The sequence below is a fragment of the Saccopteryx bilineata genome, chromosome 2, assembly GCF_036850765.1.
Source record: "Saccopteryx bilineata isolate mSacBil1 chromosome 2, mSacBil1_pri_phased_curated, whole genome shotgun sequence".
In the NCBI taxonomy this organism is placed as follows: Eukaryota; Metazoa; Chordata; class Mammalia; order Chiroptera; family Emballonuridae; genus Saccopteryx; species Saccopteryx bilineata.
This window is the reverse complement of record NC_089491.1, coordinates 6898721-6919737: the sequence shown is the minus strand read 5'-3', so window position 1 is coordinate 6919737 and position 21017 is coordinate 6898721. Positions and strand designations below refer to the sequence as shown.

At 51.7% G+C, this 21017-nt stretch overlaps 1 protein-coding gene across 1 annotated transcript in view; it reads left to right on the top strand.

Moving 5' to 3' along the window:
• The window catches only part of LOC136322139 (uncharacterized), a 100210-nt gene that overhangs the window by 4766 nt on the left and 74427 nt on the right, over positions 1–21017 (top strand). The window contains exons 2-3 of the mRNA XM_066254294.1: positions 9121–9293; positions 10161–10309. Of these exons, the coding sequence (XP_066110391.1) occupies positions 9121–9293; positions 10161–10309 (322 nt within the window). The remainder of the gene's footprint in view (positions 1–9120; positions 9294–10160; positions 10310–21017) is intronic.

Below are 21017 nucleotides of genomic sequence, written 5' to 3'. Positions count from 1 at the left end.
ACGTCTGTGCTAGCACAGCATGGTCCTGGGCATCCGGCTCAGTGCCAGGAAAGGCATCATGGCCCGTGGCTTCAAGGTCCTTAAGTGTAATGAGAAAGATGGAGAGCCGCTTGGCTTTTCGGAGCTCCTGCTCTGTGCCAGACGCTGGGCCAGATGCCTCCCATGGTGGTCTCCCTGAGTCCCGCACCAACCTTAAGGCATGTCCAGTGGTAATTCCCATTTTAGGGGCGAAGCCACCTAGGCACAGAGAGCTTCGATGACTTGCCTGGGTGATATGGCAAGAAGCAGAAGTGACTCCAGTCCCAGGGCTCTGGGGAAGTTGGAACATTCATGAGCAGGAGGGAAAAGATGGAGACCCCCCAACCCCACCCAGCTCCTTTTAAATTATGTACTTATGGTTGGAATGTGCCTAGAGGGCAGGTGTGATCTCTCCATTGGGTGCTCTGCCCAAGCACCTGGCACAGGCTGGGTGTCCATTTATTCATTCATACACTCACTGGGTCGCCATGGCTGAATGCTGGCCAATATGTAAGAGCTATGCTGAGCCCTGGGGAGAACACCAGGCAGCTCCCACTGCCCAGGGCAGGGCTGAGGATCCTTTGAATCTCCCAGGCCAATTCTGATTGATTGGTAGTGTCTGTCTGGAGCCCAGGGCTGGAAGGGATTTGGCACGGGCCCCAATTGATTAGTGATGTCTGCCAAGGGCTCAGCTGGGAGCCTTTATGGCAAACCTGCTGGGTAGCTGCCTCTGGGATGAGGATGGAATGTCTGTTCAGCGCTTTGGACAGCTGGGGTGGTCTAGCAGACAGAGTGGGGGGGGGGTGTCAGGAGAAATGGGTTCTAGCCCGATTGGCCTATTATCCCTGGGTAATATTGATCACCTCTTTTGTGCCTCAGTTTTCTCATTTGACACCTTCCTCCAGGAGGCACTGTAGGCATCATATGACTTGAAAGTGATTTGAGGAGTGGGGAGGATTAGGATGGAAATGAAATGGGAAACTCCCCCCTCCCTTTTTTCTCCTTTCTCAAAATCCTGCCGGAAGCCTGTGGTGCTGCTGGGCAGGCCAGAGTGGATGCTGGGCTGGCCCTGGTTGGGGGTGTGTGGGTGGGTTGGGGGAGCAGCTCAGCCGGTCCTGAGTGGGAATTGTTTTTATAACTCACTTAGTCCCGACCTTTGTCCCCACACTGGGCTCAGCTGGGAGTTTCTAAGGAGAAGCTCCTGCGTCTTAGGAATTGAACCTTAGAATTTTTTTTTCTTTTTTTTTTTTTTTTTTTTTTTCATTTTTCTGAAGCTGGAAACAGGGAGAGACAGCCAGACAGACTCCCGCATGCGCCCGACCGGGATCCACCCGGCACGCCCACCAGGGGCGGTGCTCTGCCCCCCAGGGGGCGATGCTCTGCCCATCCTGGGCGTCGCCATATTGCGACCAGAGCCACTCTAGCGCCTGAGGCAGAGGCCACAGAGCCATGCCCAGCGCCCGGGCCATCTTTGCTCCAATGGAGCCTCGGCTGCGGGAGGGGAAGAGAGAGACAGAGAGGAAAGCGCGGCGGAGGGGTGGAGAAGCAAATGGGCGCTTCTCCTATGTGCCCTGGCCGGGATCGAACCCGGGTCCTCCGCACGCTAGGCCGACGCTCTACCGCTGAGCCAACCGGCCAGGGCCAGAATTTTTTTTTCCATTGGAGTGGTAGTAGAGGGTGCGTGTGCCGCCTGCCAACCCCCCTTCCCATTTAGTGACTAAAACTACAGACCGTTGTGCCAGACACAGAATTATGTTTAACAAGGATTTTTCTATTAATGCTCCAAACAGTCTAACTGGTGGATAGTAATGTCAGCCCTGTGTTATAGTTCAGGAAACTGGGGCCCAGAGAAGAGAAGGTCTGGGCCACACATCTCCTGGCCGCTGCGCGGGGACCAGTCTCTGGTCCGATTGAGGGAGAGAGCCGTTCTTGACCAGCTGGGCTTTGCCCTTACTCTTTTGTCTGTGGATTTAATTGTTCATTTATTCTTTCAACCTTGCGTTCTTTCATGAGGATTAAGTGCCTACTGTGTGCCTGGCTCTGCTTCGGCTTTGGGAGCCATGGCGTTCTGCTGTCATGGACATGACATTCCAGACCAGACGGGGAACCAACAGAAATAAGGAGGCAGGTAAATAAACAAGATTGCAGTGTGGGTGATAAAGGAGGTAGACAGGGGGTTAGGGGGGAGGAGAGTGACCACCCCGCTTAGCGGACCCACGCTCTCAGAATCTGTTCTGAGCTTGGGCTACACTCCTGTCCCTCTTGCTCCCCGAAACTGGTGAATTGTTGATGCTGCTTACGATGAACAAAGCAGAGTTTTTGTTCTTGCTTTGAGAGCATTTCTAAAAAAAAAACCCCACACATTGTTTCTCAAGTGTATGTGTGAAGAGTGAGCTAGAGAGAGCCCAGCGAGTACCGACTGTCCTCAATTTAGCTTCTGAGTTCCATTTAATTTTTTTAAAAAATTGGGACCAAATAGGATTTCAGTTCTGGACCTTGTCCTGGTGAAAGGGTACTTGGCAGTTCCCTCGACATCCATGTCCTCAGTGAACCGACCTAGGCCACTGGGGACCCAGGCGGTATTACCTTTGTCATACAGATGGAGAAACTGAAGCACAGAAACAAGAAGATGCTTCTGTGCAGGGGCCTCCCATTAATGGTGGTGGAGTGGGCAGCAGGATTCACACTTAGGACTTTAAAAAAAAAATTCAGTGAGAGGAGGGGAGGCAGAGAGACAGACTCCTGCATGCACCCGACCAGGATCCACCTGGTAAGCCCACTAGGGGGCAATGCTCTGCCCATCTGGGGTGTTGCTCCATTGTTCAGCAACTGAGTTCTTCTTAGTGCCTGAGGCTAAGGCCATGGAGCCATCTTCAGCGCCTGGGGCCAACCTGCTTCAATCAAGCCATGGCTGCAGGAGGGGGGGGGGGAGAGAGAGAGAGAGAGAGAGAGAGAGAGAGAGAGAGAGAAGTGAGAGGGGTAGGGGTGGAGAAGCAGATGGGCACTTTTCCTGTGTGCCCTGACCAGGAATCAAACCTGGGACATCCACACACCAGGCCGATGCTCTATCACTGACCCAGCTGGCCAGGGCACACTTAGGACTTTAATCCAAGCTCTTTCCACTGCTATACACCCCCTGCCCCATTGCAAACAGATAGGCAGACAGAGATACAGACACAAACACACACATACACACACAGGCTTGAGTTGTCCAAAGTTGTAGCTCTGGCCTCAGGAGGGATGGAAATGAGAGAAGGAACCCAGCCTGTGACCTCAAAAGGCTGGCACTAATTTGGCTGGTAGCAAAGTGGGTCTCTGCCTTGTGCCCTTGGAGGTAGCTCCCAGTGCTCTCTCCTCTTAGCCTGTTTATTGAGCACCTACTATGGACTAGCCACTAAGTTCTTTACATGAATCACCTTGTTGAATTCTCATGATAGAACTATGACTGAGGTGCTGTTATGGTCACGCCCATTTTACAGTGAGAAGGCTGAGGCTTAGAGAGGTGAAGGGATGTACTCAAGCCTGCTTTGCCTCCAGAGCCACTCTTTTAACCCCAGCACGTGGGGAAGCAGATGGAAAGAGGAAAGAGTGGTCTCCAGGACTCTGAGAGCTGAGGCTTGTGAACTTCCACCCCTGTGAACCCGAGAACTTTTGATGCGGTCTGGGTTACCTTTTCTGCCTGACCTCACTTTTTTTAGCACTCGGGGTTGGGAGGATGGTTTGGCCCATAGCCGTGGCCCCAGCCTGGATTCTCATGTCCCCTTTGTGCTGCCTTCATCCTTCCTCCTGGCAGGGTCTCTTCTCAGTGCCTGGGTTTCCTCCTTGGCAGCGAGAACATTTTTAGTCTCATTCATAAGAAAATGGGAGTGATTTTTAAATTTTTTTAAAAAATTTATTTATTCATTTTTTAGAGAGGAGAGGGAGAGACAGAGAGAGAGAGAGAGAGAGAGAGAGGAGAGAAGAGAGAAGGGGGGAGGAGCTGGAAGCATCAACTCCCATATGTGCCTTGACCAGGCAAGCCCAGGGTTTCGAACCGGCGACCTCAGCATTTCTAGGTCGACGCTTTATCCACTGCGTCACCACAGGTCAGGCCGAAGGGAGTGATTTTTATAAATGGCTGTAAGTAACATGCTTACATGTTGTAGTAACAAATAACTCTGTTGCATGTAACAAACGCAACATGCTCGGTTGCAGTAACAACTCCTGAAATCTTAGAGACTTAACCCAATAAAAGTTTCTTTTTTCTCATGCTGCAGTGCAGTGTGGGTTAGACAGCTTACCTCCAGGCTCCTCCCATTGTTTGCTTCAGCCTGGCAGATGTGGAAGGTGGAGCAAGTATGTGGAGGATGCCACAGGACGTTTTATGGTGAAGCCTAAGTCTGCATTCCTCCCTTCCACTGGCCAACTGGAGTCACATGGCATCACCTAGCTGCAAGGGAGGCTGGGAAATGTAGTCCTCAAATGTGCTCAGGAGGCAAATGGCTAGGTTCAGTGAATACACAGCTTTGCCACTGACACAGAGGCCTTGAAGAAAGCAAAAGGGGAGCTTTGACCCATTTTCGGGTCACAAAAGTCGACTGAAATGCTCTTGGCTGGGGATGGGGTGGGGAGGGCTTCTCACCTCATGACTACCAAGAAAATGTTTGTTTATTTTTTTTACATGTCTGTCTCCCCCATTAGACTAAACTCGCTGCGGGCAGGGTGGCAAGTCTCTCTGCTTGGCAGCTTATTTGTCCCTAGCAGAGAATAGGTGTCTAACTACTGTGTGTTTAGAGAACAAATATTGTGTGAAAGGATCCTGATGAACAGCTGTATTAGCTTTGCACGTATCAGATACATACAGAAATATATCTTAACATCAGTCTAGCATCGAAATTCCTCTTGAAAAGAAAAACAGTTTTAACCAGCCTTGCCCTTCCCTAGTGGTGAACACAGTTTTTAAATCAGCAAGTGCCATTCATTGTTGAGTCATTCATTGATTCTTGGATGAGTAGAGGGGTAGACTGAGTCATTCTTCCAACAGATATCACTGAGTGTCCACTATGTGCTAAACCCTTCACAGGACATTAGAGAAAGGGAAAGGACAGTCCACTTTCCAATGGCATGAGACATACTCAGGGAGGCAAGGCTACCCCAGGGTAGTGAAATTAGATATCATTTAATTCTGTGAAACCACATCTTAATTCCTCACCCATGATACCGCACACTGAGTTTAAACTATTCTAAGGCACCCCCCCATCTCTAACATCTCTGAAATGGGGCTGGGTCTTGCCGTTGGTAACATCTTAGATTTGACAAAGCCTGGTATTCACTCATTGGACTATTAACAGTTATACATACAACACATTCCATCATCTCACGTTAGTGACTAGTTCTGTCCCTGTGTTGATTAAGGCAATCTCTTTGGTATGTTTAGGGTCGCAGAGAAGAGGAGGGAAACATTCTGCACTTAGAGGTTCACAGCACGGGTGTTTATACACCCCATCAGGCAGCTTGTGGCGTAACTCCCAATTTACAGACAGAGACCAAAGCCTTTCTAGAATAGCTCACGGGAAGCACCGGGGTTCCCACTTGGTTCTGCCTTACTCCAGAGCACCGTTCTGAGTGTCCCTCTGCCTCCCCGTGCAGGCGCTCACCTGTGAGGTTTCCCAGATGAGGGAGTTGAGGTGCACGGAGCTTACCCGCATCAGAAAGTAGCAGAGCTGGAGTTTGAACTTGAGCCTTTTCTTCAAAACCCAAATTCTTCATGACTCTACTCTCCTGCCTTTGGCTTCCTTTTAAGATTCTGATATTTATTCATTTTAGGGAGGGGAGAGAGAGAAAGAGAGAGAGAAGGGGGAGAGGAACAGGAAGGAGCAACTCCCATATGTGCCTTGACCAGGCAAGCCCGGGGTTTTAGATGGGCGACCCCAGCGTCCAGGTAGACGCCTTCTCCACTGCGCCACCACAGGGCAGGCTCCTTTGGCTTCCCTGTGGTTTTGAAAATGGGGAATCTTCCTGAGGCCGACCCTTGAAATGAATCTGTCTGAACCCCTCAATCTCCAGGGTTCTGGATGAGTACACCCACCAGGCTAATCTTGGGCCACAGGAACCCATGAAACTGATGAAATTGAAAAGGCAGCTGGTAAAATTAGTGATGCCGATGCCAGCCTTGCTTACAGCACTGGAGAGGCCGGGTAATGGGAGTTTAGGAACTATATTTGATGGCTAACAAGAGTGCATTTAATACTGGGAGTGGGCTTTGTGGTGAAGTTATTGACAGAGGTTCCAACTCTTCTCCATTGAGGTACAGAGCTGTGGGTTGGGTGGCATTGGCTCCTCCCCCAGCTTTTAATCCCAGCAACTCCATTCTCTCACTGAGCAGGAGTGGGACCTAACTCAGGTCCAAAGCCAATCAGCACCGGGTTCAGGTACAGTTAGGTTAGAGCAAAGCTTAAGACTTTTGTTCCTATGAGGTAGGACTTTTCATCAACCCCATTTTACAGACAAGAAAACTGAGGCTAAGAATGTAGTACAGATTGGATTGTTCAGTAAGTATTAACTCCCCTTCTCCTTGGGGCAGAATAGATTTTTGTGTCCCACTGCTTTGGCCTTGGCCACATGACTTGCTTTGGCCAATGGACTGTGGGTAGAAGAGACAGCATGGCTCTTAAGAGACCTCACATGTTTCTTCTCTATGTCTTGCATATTTGTGATCTGTCATGACAGAACATATCCCATTTAGCTTCTAATCCAAAAGAAATGTGGAGACACATGGGGCAGATTGAACCCAACCCACAGCCAGGAGCAAAGTCCAACTGACCCACAACCAGAAGCAGAACTACGTAGCTGAATCTAGCCTAGGCCAAGCAATTGCAGTCACCTACAGAACAATGAGTGTGAGAAGAAATATTTTCATAGGAAGCCTCTGAGAGTTTGGGGCTGTTTGTTACGTAGCATTATTATGACAAATGCTGACTACTACAGAAATGTTAAATGACATGACTGAGGCCACAAAGCTAATAAGTGGAAGAGCAGTGGTAAAGAATTTTGGCTTCATTATACTCCCTATCTAGTGCTTCTCTGAAGGCTTCAGGTAAAGGCAACCAGTAATGAGAACAGAAAAGGTAGTAAAGGTTCTTTGTAGGCATTGTAGATTTTCTTTAGCTTATTTTCTTTATCCGTCTAATGGAGATAGTAAGCCTAGTGTATATCAATACATTCCTGCTACTCCATACATCTTAAGTTTGGAAATGGAGAAGTTTTGGAAAGAAAACCATGCATTAGCAATCTTTCTGTTGTATGAGCTTTAATGAAACTTGACAAAAACAATGAGACACAGGTTTTTCCCCTTATTGAAGGCTGTTTGATAGGTAAGACAATTTTTTGTTAAAAGCATCTTTTTCTTAGGAACTTAATACCTTTTAGGTATATTTATGGATATGAATTTTCCTTTGAGTATTGCTTTGGATGCATCCTCTAGTTTTAGTTTTAGTACTAATGCTCTCATTTTATTTAATGTCTAAACAGTATGTAATTTTTTAATTTAATTTAATTTTTTACAGAGACAAAGTCAGAGAGAGGGATAGGCAGACAGCAACAGAGAGATGAGAAGCATTAATCATTAGTTTTTCATTGTGACACTTTCGTTGTTCATTGATTGCTTTCTCATATGTGCCTTGACCATGGACCTTCAGCAGACCAAGTAACCCCTTGCTCAAGCCAGTGACCTTGGGTCCAAGCTGGTGAGCTTTGCTCAAACCAAATGAGCCCACGCTCAAGCTGGTGACCTCGGGGTCTCAAACCTGGGTCCTCCGCATCCCAGTCCGATGCTCTATCCACTGCGCCAATGCCTGGTCAGACTGTAATTTCTTTTGAATTTCCTCTTCATCTTGAGTTATTTGGAAGTTTTTAAAATTTCGATCAAGTTAGATTTGTTAAAAACCCTCTAGCTATACATTTAAAAATTTTATTTCACTGAATTGAGATGGTGTTTTAGTTTGAAATTTGTTGAAATTTTCTTTGTGCTTGAATATCATGGTCATTATTTAAATGTTCTGTGGGATTATTATTTGCAAGAGTGCAAACTTTTGACAGTCCCAGATACTAGCAATCTAGGTAAAATTAATCCCACCTCTGCTCCTTGGTCTCATACACAAATAACCGAAAAGTAGAGTGCTTGTAAGAGAAAGCTCTCCAAGGTCCAGCCTAGCCAGGTGTCTGCTCTGTTGGCAACTTTGGTTCCTCTGAAGAGACGGGTTTTGTTGGTTGGCTCCTGCAGCACTTGTTATACAGCAAACATGGGTGAATCCTGCAAACAGCAGGCCCCAGTAGAAGGAACGGTTAATTAATATTTCACTCCTGCTGAGTGTATTTGGGGCGGGAGGAGGCTGGTTTTTGTTTGATTCATTTTTCTGGTTTCCCCTCTGCTAATCCTACGTTAGGCTGTCCAATTTGTTGATAAAATTTGCATTTTATAAAAGTGATCTGGGAGATCCTGAATGACAACTTGGTTATGATGAACTTTTCACAAACAAGTGAAAAGTTGCACAGTCAACTGAGCCGTTTCCTCTAGCTTCTTGCACAGTCCCTGAGCCGTTTCCTACATAGAGGTCGGGGCCACCGCCTCGCCTCCTTGCTGTGGCTGGTTACTGGTGTGGCATGATGGTCACATCATTTATTCACAGGCCTCTTCCCCCATGTTAAACACTCACCATCATCACAGCCATGCTCTGTGACTTTTACTCCTCCATTTTCCAGATAGGAAAACTGAGGCCAGCACAAGTTCAGCCAGAGGTTCTCAAACCTGGCTGCACCTCAGAACCACCTGGGGGCTTGTTAATCATGTAAAATCTTGGGAGGAAGAGTGAGGTCATACTGACTCTAATGCGAGTCACCCCCCCCCCCCAGCCCCAGCCTCTCCTCTGCCTCCCTGCCTTCCAGGGGCAACTGAGGACTCCCTGGGCCAGCAGAAAGGTGGGTTCAGACAGTAAGAGGCAGGAACAGGTGAGGATGCCATGCTGGGACACTTGCCTTCATGCCCTGCTCACCCCGAGGTGCCCTGGGACCCAGCTGAGCCTCATCCAGCCTCCAGAGTGCCCTCCTCCTCTGTTCCATCCACAGTGACCAGCCTCCAGCCTCCGCCTCTCCTCAGAGCCCCAGTCTGCGCCAAGTCCTGAGGAGGACTCTGGAGGAGCACCTAATCGGATGGGGAAGCAGAGTCATGGTCAGGCCGCCTCCACAGCCAGCCTCCGCCCACACCCGGAGAACACAGTGGAGCGAGCGCCAGCCTTCCTGTGGGTTCTCTGGGCTTGGACTACAGACACTTCAACATGTCCGCTTCCAATGCTGCTTCCTCTAGGAAACCTTCCTTCCTTCCTCCCTCCCTCCCTCCCTTTCCTTCTTTTTTGTGACAGACTGAGGGAGGGATAGACAGACAGGAAGGAGGAGAGATGAGAAGCATCAACTCTTCACTGCAGCTTCTCAGTTGTTCATTGATTGCTTTCTCATATGTGCCTTGACTGGGGGGCTGCAGCAGAGTGAATGACCCCTTGCTCAAGCCAGCGACCTTGGGCTTCAAGCCAGTGACCTTTGAGCCCAAGCCAGCGACCATGGGGTCATGTCTATGATCCCACGCTCAAGCCAGCGACCCTGGGCTCAAGCTGGTGAGCCTGCGCTCAAGCCGGTGACCTCGGGGTTTCGAACCTGGGTCCTCTGCGTCCCAGGCCGACACTATCCACTGTGCCACCGCCTGGTCAGGCTAGGAGGCCTTTCTTGATGTGCCTCACCAGGACCGTTCACTCCTCTTTGTCCCTGTGTCTCTGAGCCTCTCTGCTTAGCACACATTCCATGGGTTGGATTCTCATGGGTGTCTGTCTGTCCTGTTCTCCCCCATCAGTGGCTGCAGCTCCTTCGGGGAGGGGGATGCAGTGCTCAGGGGCACCTGCTGTGGAGGCAGAAAGACTGGGCATCTGGCCTGTCATATTTTCCCCTGGGACCTTGGGCAAAACGACCGCGCCTCTTGTGGGACCCTCATACCCGAGGTTTGCCCGGCTTCATTCCTTCGGCTCGGCTCTCAAGTCCGGTCCTCTCTGCGCGTGCTCGCCTGTAAATTAGGCCGAGCTCTGGAACCCTTAACCTGAGTTTCCTCGTTTGTTCAATAGGGATGACAAGAACAAGCCATAGCGGGGAGTGCAAAGATTCAGAGAGATGTCACGCAGCACTTGGCCCAGGAGGTGAACTGGTCAGCCCCGCCCAGCCAACCCAGAGGCTTCTTCCTCCGCTGTTCCCACTGTGGAGTTTGGGTTTGGAGGTGAGAGGAGCCCCTTCCCCCCCACCAGAAAGAAGAGAAAGGAGAGCCATGGGGGCTGCTGTCTATGAATCTGGCTGCTCCCCGTGCAGATCCACCCAGAGACCACCAAACCCCACAGACTAATTTTTCAGATAGGAAAAGAAGCCCAGAGAGGGAAAGGAACTTGCTCAGGGTCACACAGTACGGCTCAGGGAGGGCTGGGCCAGGAATCTAGGTCTCCTAACTCTGATGGAATTGTCTTAACATTTTTCTTTTGAAGTCAAGTTTGTGTTTCAGGCCCTGAGGTCTCAGGGCTATAGGACACCCCAGAGGTCTGCTTGGCCTCATTGATCTGTTCATTCTATCCTTCGCTCATGTTTATTAAGTAGCTGCTCTGTTCTGGGTACCATGATGGACGCTGAGGTGGCCTGTTGATGAGTCAGGATTTCTGTAAGTCACAGAGATATGACCCTGGCCCTGGTGGCAGGGCTGCAGCAGCCTCTTCAGATGTCCTTCTGGCTTTCTGCTCCACTCTCCCTAGCATGTGACTTTCATCCTTATGGCACAAAATAGCTGCTTTACCTCCAGGTGTCATGACAGCATTCCAGGAAGGAAAATTGATGTGAAGATAGGGAAAAAGTGAAGGGCGATTTCTTCTTTTTATCCGGGAAAACAACTGATTTCCTAGACATTTCTAGCAGGAGACTCCTAATTCCATCTCATTGGCCAAAATCGGTCAAGTGGCCCACCTAACTGCGAAGGAGTGTGGAAGGTGCACATTTTTATCTGAGCACATTGGCCCCTTTGAGCAAAACCAGGGCTCCGTTAGGTGGAATGGGCACCCAGTTGGCCAACAGCGTTCTTACCCACTGAATAGGGCCTCTGTCCTGAAGAAGCCCCTATTTGGGGGCCACATAGACTTGGACGTTTTCACTGTAGTGTGAAGTAGGAAGCACTGGCGTGTGCCCTGAGAGACCCCCGCTCTCATTCAGCACCCACGGGGGCAGTGTCCTGTGCCCAGCGCAGTGCCTGGCACACAGGGGAGGCTCAGTCGATCTTTGTTGGGACAAAGGGGAGGGGTTTCTAAGAGCAGTGTTTCTGGGTTTTTGCCGTGAGCCAGGCTAGCTTTTGCAGTGTTTTCTGCGGTCTCTGGGCTTTTAGTTCAGGCCTTATTAATGTCTCTTCTATAGACGCGGTGGGGTGCGGTGCAGAGGCAGGATGGTGAGGCCCGGCCCGCCCTCGGGAAGAAGACCACCCCCTCTCCTTTTGTGTGTGTGGGGGCTAGGGATGCACAGGACTTAGTTCCCTACATTGAGACCTTGGCCCTCCCTTTGCATCAGAAGCTAGACAGGTCGAGACCGTCCCTTTTGCTGAGAAACGCATCATCCCACCAAGCGCTTACAACCTGCCCTAAGAGAGGCGATGCCATGATGGTCCCATTGTACAGACAGGAAACAGAGTCTCAGGCTCTTTCCCAAGGTCCTCGAGCTTGTAAGTGGTAGGTCTGGGATTTGAATCAGGTCATCCAGTCCCACTGTGCCAGGCGGCTGACACCACCTCTCCCTTCTCAGGAGGGAGTGGTCACAGGATCCCTGGGCTGTGGCTGGTGGGTGTAGGGGTGGGAGGGAGAGTGGGGGACTTCCTGGTGGGGGAAAGGCAGGGGTCTGCAGGGAGATGCCAGGAGAGAGGAGCCAGGCTACTGGAGGCTGCGCTCCAACAACTGGGTCCCCGTGGAGGGCTCAGGCCCTGGGCAGGGCACAGACGCTCCTGGTGGCACCTCCCGGAACCTGGCACCCCGTGGCTCTCCTGGTTCCTGTAGCTGAGGCTGGGCCTGGCTTGGCTGGTGCTCGCCAGAGGCAGCGTTTCTCTGCTTCCTTATTCCTTTTTTTTTTTTTTTTTGAGACGCAGTGATCTTGGCTGTGGTGCTGCAATCGCTCTATGGGAAAAACTTGTTTTTCTCAGTAAACTCTGGCTCTATGACTCAGAAGACACCCAGGGAGCAGCCTCCTGGTGTCAAGGGGCTGCTCTGCTAACGAGCCAATGTTTATAAAGTGCTTTGAAGACAAAAAATTCCACGCGAGGGCTGAGGGTGTGCGCTGTTGTTCGGGGGAGAGGGTGAGGAAGGAGGAGGCTGGGGTGGAGGGAAGGGGCAGAACCGGGCTGAGAATCCGCCCCGCAGCCCCACGGGCTGTGCAGCCAGGCCGGCTGTGCTCGGCGTTGCTGGTGCGGGCGCCTGTCTGGGCAGAAGCACCAGCTGCCCCTTTGTTCCCAGCAAGGCAGATCTGAACCCAATGTGCAGCTTTGGTTTTGTTTTTCTTGTAGCAGGGGGTGGGGGGGATGGGACATGGGTGAGATCTCCTAGGCCGGGATAGTGAACTAAGACATCAACGTAGCCCCTTCCTCAGTGCTTGGCACACATCCAATAAGTAGCTTCATTCATTCATTCATTCATTCATTCATTCATTCATTCATTCATTCAATAAACATGTCTACCTGGGCCAGGTACTGGCCAGGAACAGGGAACAAAGAAGACAGTTCCTGTCCTCTTGGAGTTTCTGTCCTGGAGGGGGAAATGACATCTACCGGATAAAGATGTCTACTACCCTGCAATTAAGAGTGTGAAAGGGCAGAGGGGAGAGACACCGAAGGTCACGGTTTCCGGAACGAGGCCTGTCCCAGCCCATGTCCCGTAGTACCAGGAAGACTTTCTGAGGAGGGGGTGGCTGGAAGGAAAGAGTGGGAATTTCCAGTTCCCAGGCATTAATTAGAACACATTCATTTATGAATCCAACAAACCTTTAGTGAGTGTCTACTATGTATCATGCACTGGAAATACAGAGGCAAGTAATGCAAGGGGAAATCCCAACCCTCTCCCACGAAACTCACATTCTGTATAATAAGCAAATGAAATAAATACAAAGTGTCAGAAAGCAACAAGGAGTAAATAAATAGGGTCACTTGGTAGAGGTTCCGGGGAGGCTCCCTCAGATTGTGCTGTGGACAGAGAGGGCCTTTTGGAGGAGGTGGCATTTAAGCTGAGACCGGAAGAGTAGGAGGAGCCAGCCCTGAGTAGATGTGGGCAGTGCAAAGGCCCTATGAGGCAGGAATGAGTTCGGCATGGCCAGAGAACCAGAAGAGGCCAGTATGGCGGCTGGAGTGCAGTGAGCCCCAAGGACAGCAGTCAGATGTGAACTCGGCCTTGGCCACTCGTGTAGGGTCATGTATCATCAGCACAGTGTTCATTGCAAATAAAGTACTCACTGCAGTGGCTTAGACAGACAGGGGATTTTGACTTCGACAACAGTAAGCCTGGGTGAGTAGTCACAGGTCCATGCAGTGGCTTATAAATGACATCATGCACCCCTGGCTCTATCTTCGTTTTCACCATCCTCAGCATGGAGATCTTGAACTCACATTGTTGCCTCATGGCCACAATTTGGCTGCTGAACCACCAGGCCTCATGTTTGTGTTCCAGGCAGGAAGAAAGGGAAAGAGTGAAATGCCAAAGAGCAAAGGGTGAAAGGCCTTTTCCTGACAGGTTCCATCTCTTTATTCAGAAAGGGAATTGTTACTCAGGGATTTCTTCCATCTTATTGGCTAGAACTGGGTTCCATGGCCACCTTGAACTGCAAGAGAGGCTGGGAAAGTCAAGCTTTAAAACTGCTTGTCTTTGTAGGAGGGAAGAGAAGGCAGAAAGGATTGGAATGCCCTTTGCATTGCCAATCCATAGCTTTGGCTGAAGGCCTGCCAAGGCCCCTCAGAGGGGAGGGTTTGGTGAATTCTTAGGTCAAGGAGAGGGCAGGGATGAGGTTGAGGAGTGTGGACCTCATCAGGGAGCCATGGGTGGCTTTTCGGGAGGAGTGACACGGTCAGCTCTGTGCTGAAGTTCTGCTATTTAAAGTGAGCACCTGTGAATGTGTTTCCACATTCCGCGCTATCCTTGGAGACTAGACTGGGGAACCCCCCGGGCTCAGATTAAATGCTAACTCCTCAGAGGAGGGCCTCCAGCCCCCAGAGCCTCTCTCCGTGCCTTCCGGGCAGCTGCCCCACCATTGGCACTCAGCGGTGGGCCATGGATGGCCCCCGGCTGTCCCGCAGCATCGCACTGAGGCCCAGGACGGAAAGCAATTACACTGGCACTCTCCTGCTCGTGAAGCACTGGTTTCATACCTACTGTCTTTGGTTTTTCCTGCTAAAACTACCCAGGTAGTGAGTATACGGTGTCCTCCTTTCATTGACGGGGAAACAGGCGCAGGGAGATGAGACCCTGGGTAAGGGCTGGATCTCTGCCACACTGAGGGCAGACAGCAGGCATGGGAGTCTGCCCCCAGAGCTCTTCCCCGCACTCACTGTGTGCAAGGCTGGGTGCAATGAGTATGCGTGTCTGTGTGTGCACGTGCGTGTGTTGGAAGGGGCCTTATGCATTCTCTAGATATATTTAGACATCCTCTAAGTCAGACATCCTCTAGATGTGTCAGAGGACACATAAGGCCCAGGCCCTGTCCTTGGCAAGTTTAACATGTGGGGCTGCCTCCTTGGATGAATTTCTTCTGACTTGCTGTGTGACTTTGGGCAAGGCTCCTATGGTCTCTGGGCTAATTTCTTGGAGATAATGAGGGGTTGGCAGAGATGGTTCTGAGTTTTCCCACTCCACCCATCAAATTCACCCCTTTGGATTTCAAAGAGTCCAGTCCATTCTCTGCTCTCTGTTTGTGTCTGCCTTTGGCTCAGAAAACCATCACCATCACCTTCGCTGCTGCCCCTGCTATTATAGCTGCATACAGCTCTGTTTTGGACCCAGCACAAGTAATGAAGTACAGTATGTCCGTAAAGTCATGGTGCACTTTTGACTGGTCACAGGAAAGAAACAAAAGACGATAGAAGTGTGAAATCTGCACCAAAGAAAAGGAAAACCCTCCCAGTTTCTGTAGGATGATGTGGCAGCATGTGCGCATGCGCAGATGATGATGTAACACTGTATACAGCGGAGCAGCCCACGGCCATGCCAGTCGAGATGTGGACGGTACAGAGGAAAGTTCAGTGTGTTCTGTGGCTCACTAAATTCGAATCCGTGACCAAAGTGCAATGTGAATATCGGCGCATTTATAATGAAGCACCACCACATAGGAATAACATTACTCGGTGGGATAAGCAGTTGAAGGAAACCGGCAGTTTGGTGGAGAAACCCCGTTCTGGTAGGCCATCAGTCAGTGACAAGTCTGTAGAGGCTATACGGGATAGCTACCTAAGGAGCCCTAAAAAATCTGTGCGTGAGCCCACATCGAACTGCACTGAATAGGTATGAAACTGGGAGAGTTTTCCTTTTATTTGGTGCAGATTTCACATTTCTATCATCTTTTGTTGCTTTCCTGTGACTGGTCAAAAGTGCACCATGACTTTACGGACACACTGTATATCTATGATGAAAGGTCCGGTGCCTGTCTACCTGCCTGGACTGTATGCCAGCAGAGACCGGGACCGTGTCTGTCTTTGTCTATGACCTTCAAGAGATTATTAGTTTAGGGCCTGGCACATAGTAAGTGCTCAATAAATAGAGTAACTGTTGTAATGATGATTATGATGATGATGAAGAATTAGACTTGGAGAGACAGCTGCTTGAGGGAAAGGAGCCCCAGCAGGGCAGCAAGCAGCCACTGTTTGTCAGTCCCACCATACTAGCTGGCCCAGGAGGCTCGCCCAGACTCCCCAGTCTTCATGCCGTCCCCCTCTGGAGAGGACTACAGTTCCCAGAAGGCCGTGAGGGGCGGTGCCCCTAAAGCTCGCTCCGCCTGGCCCGCAACAAAGTGCAGCATCATGGGAGTTGTAGTTTAGCCCCGAGTCCTCCGGTGTGCTGCTGTTGGAGCGAACTTGAGCGCAGAGGAGCTGGGGTTACCGCGGGGCTTGCGGTTTGTGGGGTGGAGCGCAGGCCTGTCTCCCCTGTGGAGTCCCCCGCCCCCCATGGAAAGCCCATCACCACATGGCGCTGGTGATCCCTGGACAGCCCCGTAAGGTTCTCCGGGGAACACTTTAAAGGGCGGGACCGGGAGCCTCCCCCATCCTTGACTCTCCCACCCTCCTCACAAACGTCAGCCCCTGGGGGCATCGGATCCCGCGGTTTACAACCCGTGATATCACTGAAACCTTTCTTCCTCTGTTGGCCAAGCATCGACTGTCAACTGTGTGTTTGGCCCTTTTGGGGCACAGCGCTTATGGTCAGGGAGGGAAGGAGACATTCAACCATCAATAACACATCAGGTGACCCCGCCTGAGTCGTGGGGACCATGACATTCAGCCAGGGTTTGGGTTGGCTAGGTCGGGAGCAAGGAAAGCTGTTCCCGTTGGAACAGCATGAGGGCGGGCTCTGGGGCCAGAGGGGACGTGTGGTTTTTGAAGAAGCAGAAGAGGGGGTACAGGGGGGAAAGAGCAATGGGAAGGGGGCCGGTGAGAGAGGTGGTGAGTCCAGTCCCAGCATTTGGGGACCTAGAACCATGGTGATCAGCGTCCACACGATCTCAAATGAATGGGTGGCTGTTTCTCAGGCAAGATAGCTGGCCCAAGCATGACTAGGGGTCAGTGGCAGAGCCTGGACTGAGCCCAGGAGCCCTGGTTCCAGGTCTTGGCTTGTCCTGAGGGGCAGGGGCTGTCTCAGGAGCCAGGCAGGAGTGGGGCTGGGGGAAGGTGCAGCACCCTGGCTAATTGGAGGGAAACTGAGACTCTTGGAGAATTTCGGCTGAATGAACTTCTGTGTGAGATCCAAGAAAGGGCTTTCCCTTCTCAGGCTCTTCAACTGTCAGGAAGCAGCCCTGGGAAATAGGGGAGGGTCATTTTTACACCCTCCCCCACTCCAGATGTGGCAGAAGTGGGAGGGATTCAGGCCAGATGTTGGGGTCCACAGGCCCAGCAAGTAGCCTGGGTACGGGAGTGGCTGTGTTTGGCACTCTGCTATTGAAAATGAGCCCTGACGGGCCGCTGCTCTGGCGTTCCCTGCTCTGGCACTGATGGCCGAGTCCCCAGGTTCATGCTCTCAGGCTCTGGTCACATCTAAAGAGAGAGGCAGGAGGCCTGGGCCTCAATGACAGTACCTGGGCTTTGTTTCTACGGGAACCTTGACAAATTGTTCTCGGCCTATTTTCCATCCCCTCTGCCCGGAACCCAGGCTCCATGCTGGGCACCTCGGGCTCCTGGACATCTGGGGAGTGTTGTGGACACTTGAGAAAACCCGTCTGGAATGCAGCCCCTGTACCCCATCAGAAATATCGAGTGCCTGTGTTCTGGGTGAGGATGGCATCTCGTGCAGCCGCGTCCCCCAGATCAGAGGCCTGGCTGGCTGTGGATCGTCTTTGATTAATAAAAAATGGGGAAGCAAATCAATTACCCCTTCAAAAGTGCAATTCTGACGGTAGGAAAAATATCTCTCAGGGCTTGGGGGCCTCTTCTTCAAGAAGAGACTGGAACACACAAAGTGTTAGTCTGAGACCCGCTCCCTCACAAATCCTGGTAGGAACTGCACATTGGTGCTTAAACATTGAGGGGACTCTGACTAAGGTAAAAATTCATGCTATGTGGAACCTTGGGGAGGGGTGGAGAAGGACCAGGATGGGGTGGGGCATTCACTTTCAGAGGTCCCTTCCCCATTGGGATTCTCAGGCTTCTGAGGAGTGGAATTGTATGCACCTGAATCCTTACCCCTTTGGTGGGATTTCTGCATGGATATTACGGAAACCAACTGGTTTCCCCCCATGCCAGCTGGTCTGGCTATATTGGAATCTCTTCGGAGGCTGGTTAAGTGTGGATTCCTGGCCCCTCTGCCCTGAGATCCTGCTGCAGAGAGTCAGGGGAGGAGCCCAGGAGTGTGGATTTTTAAGCACCTTTTGAGGCAGTGGTGTGAGGCACTGGAGTGTGGAGACCACTGCCCTGGAGCAAAAGGGAACACCAAAGTGTTGAGGACACGTCAGGATCACCCAGACTGGGCTGTGTGACACTGGGCCAGAGACATCTCTTCTGTGATCCCCAGGTCCTGTCTGTAAAGTACTTATATAATGCCAGCTACCTCCCTGGGTTGCACAGTGTATGCATAATGTTCAATACGAGGCAGTTTTGTTGTTTGTTTGTTTGTTTTTTGCAGACAGTAGAGGCAGGAAAAGAGAGAGATGAGAATCATCAACTCATAGTTGCATCACTTTAGTTGTTCATTGGTTGCTTCTCACATGTGCCTTGACTGTGGGGCTCCAACTGAGTCAGTGACCCCTTACGCAAGCCAGCGACCTTGGGCTCAAGCCAGCGACCTTGGGCTTCAAGCCAGCGACTTTTGGGCTCAAGCCAGCAACCATGGGATCATGTTGATCACTGTCTCTCTCCAGCTGGCAGCCCGCGCTCAATCTGGCGACCTCGGGGTTTTGAACCTGGGATTTCAGGCTCCCAGGTTGACACTCTGTCCACTGCGCCACCACCAGTCAGACCAAGGCGGCTATTATTGTTATTGTTATTGTTATTGGGAGGGAAGAAGAGATGACTGCTTTTGAATTCATCACCATGTAGTGACTCCAGTTCCCGTCCAGTGCACATCATGGGACGTGGTGTCCTCCCCAGTGTGTGGAGGGAAACTACCCTGCAGAATCCGGGCAGTCAGCGGGAGGGTCCAGGGTCACAGGGAGTCTGGGGGTGGCCGGAAACACCTGCCTGGTGGGGGTGGTGGGACAGGTTATCCCCTAATGGCCCTGCAAACCCTATTGGCATCTCCTTGGAACAGCCCCCATGCCCACTCCCCAGGTGAGGAGCCGGCTTCCAACACGGACACCTTCTGCGGGCCATCTGACCGCAAACCCGGCCCCTGATGATGCAATTACTCATCCTGGTTGGTTTTCTCTTTGGGGCCAAGTTCTCTGAGGGGGGCCCTCTGTCTATACTTCACTCTCCAGCCACCGACAGCGGGTTGCTCTCCCTCAAACCGGCCTGCAGATCTACCCCTCGGGGTGAGACTGAGAGCCTGGGTGTGGCTGTGGTCTCTACTTTCCCCACCCTCGCCCTCAGTTTCCTGGTTCCAGTGGTTCCCTGCTCTCTGTTGGGGTCGAGCCTGTGATCCTGGCCTTGCCATGGCTGGATGGGTGTCATTGTGTGACCCAGGACAGGTCAACCAGAGGCAGTCCTGGGACACGAGCTCACGTAAGGGGGAAATGAAGCTGTTTGTGGCCACAGGCTAGGCTGGTAGGATGTTAGGCCAGAGCTGCCAGGGTCAACCATGTCGACAGCCTGGACGAGGATGAAGCCGGCACAGTAGGGAGCAGCTCTTGGAGACGGAGGGAGAGAGAGAGGGATTGTTTAGACACCTGGTTCTAGCCATGCCCGAGCCAGTTCACCCGCGCTGGCTTATGGCTGGTTGAGTTGGGTGTCTGTATTCGCAACTAGTCCTGACTAATGCAGAAAGCTCGTTTCACCCAGTGGTTTGTCCATCTGTCCACTCATTTATCCCACATTTGTGGACCTCCTGCTCCACAGAAGGCCCTGTGCTGGGACCTCAGCCCTCACAGTGCAAAGTGGGAGGTGACAAGGTGACACAAGATTTGAGCCCATGGGAATCTAGGAGCTGCCACAGAGGTGAGCCCTGGGGGCTGTGGGTAGGAGAGTTTCTATTGTGGGGAGGGCAATCTGAAAGGCTTTGTGGAGGATGTGTCATCTGGGCTGGGCTTTGAGGCACAAGCAGGGCTTCACTGGTTTGAAAACCGGGGAGGGGATCTTTCAGAGCAGAAGTCATCACCAGAAGGCAGGTGGACAAGACCAGGCGTACTTGAGCCCTGCTGCCTGGGGTGGAGGGCTTGGGATTTTCTGGACTATTCGGGTAAGTGCAGTAGTAATTGTACCACCACTGAGTACCTATGACCAGCGCTTGTTGAGCAAGCATGAGTTAGTACTTGGTGTTTATTTTCTCATCAGTTCTCCCTGCCTCCCTTTAGGGGAATTATGTGCATTCACTTCAGGTTGCAAGGGCAAACTGAGGCTCAGAGAGGCTCTGCAAGCACCAAGTGGCCCAGCTGGGCTCCCTGACTTTCATCCCAAGTTCGTAACTGCTCAGGCCCAATGGGCTGTGCGGCAGGTCTGGGATTGTAGCCATGTCTTCTTGAGCGCCTTGGCAGGAGGTGGGTGGGGGTGGAGGCCAAGAAGAAGCCCTAGAGATTTCTGAAGTTACCCATGCTGGGGGTAGATGGGAGGGGCTTGCCCTGCAGGCAGGTTCCAAGGTGGGGACCGAGACACTCACTGTGATTGCCACAGGACCCTCCAACCCCTCTGCTCTCCTTCAGCCTGCCCCACCCTCTAGGGTATATCTGCTCAGGTCTCTCTGTTGCTGAAGTCTTCAATGGCTCCCTAGTGCCCTGGAGTAAACGCCAGACCAGTCTCGTTTGCCTTTCATTCTGTTCTGTAGCTCTGCCCACCTCTCAACCTCTGTTCGGGAGCCGGGCCTTATACTGAGCTGTGGCCATGCCTACCCCTCTGAGTCCCTGAAGTCACACCACCCTTCAGCCCTGCACCAGCCAGCCCAGGTCTCCCCCTTCAGTGGGGTTTAGGGTCCTTTCTGGGCCTGCACCCCCTTCACCGCAATGCGTTCCCTCCCGCACTGTTCTCGGGTGTGTGTCTGGCTCTACAGATAGACTGTGAACTCTCCGGGAGCAGAAATCAGGACGTGGTCACCTGGTCTGCCCTGTGGCCAGCTTGGGCCTTGGCACACGGCTCTCCT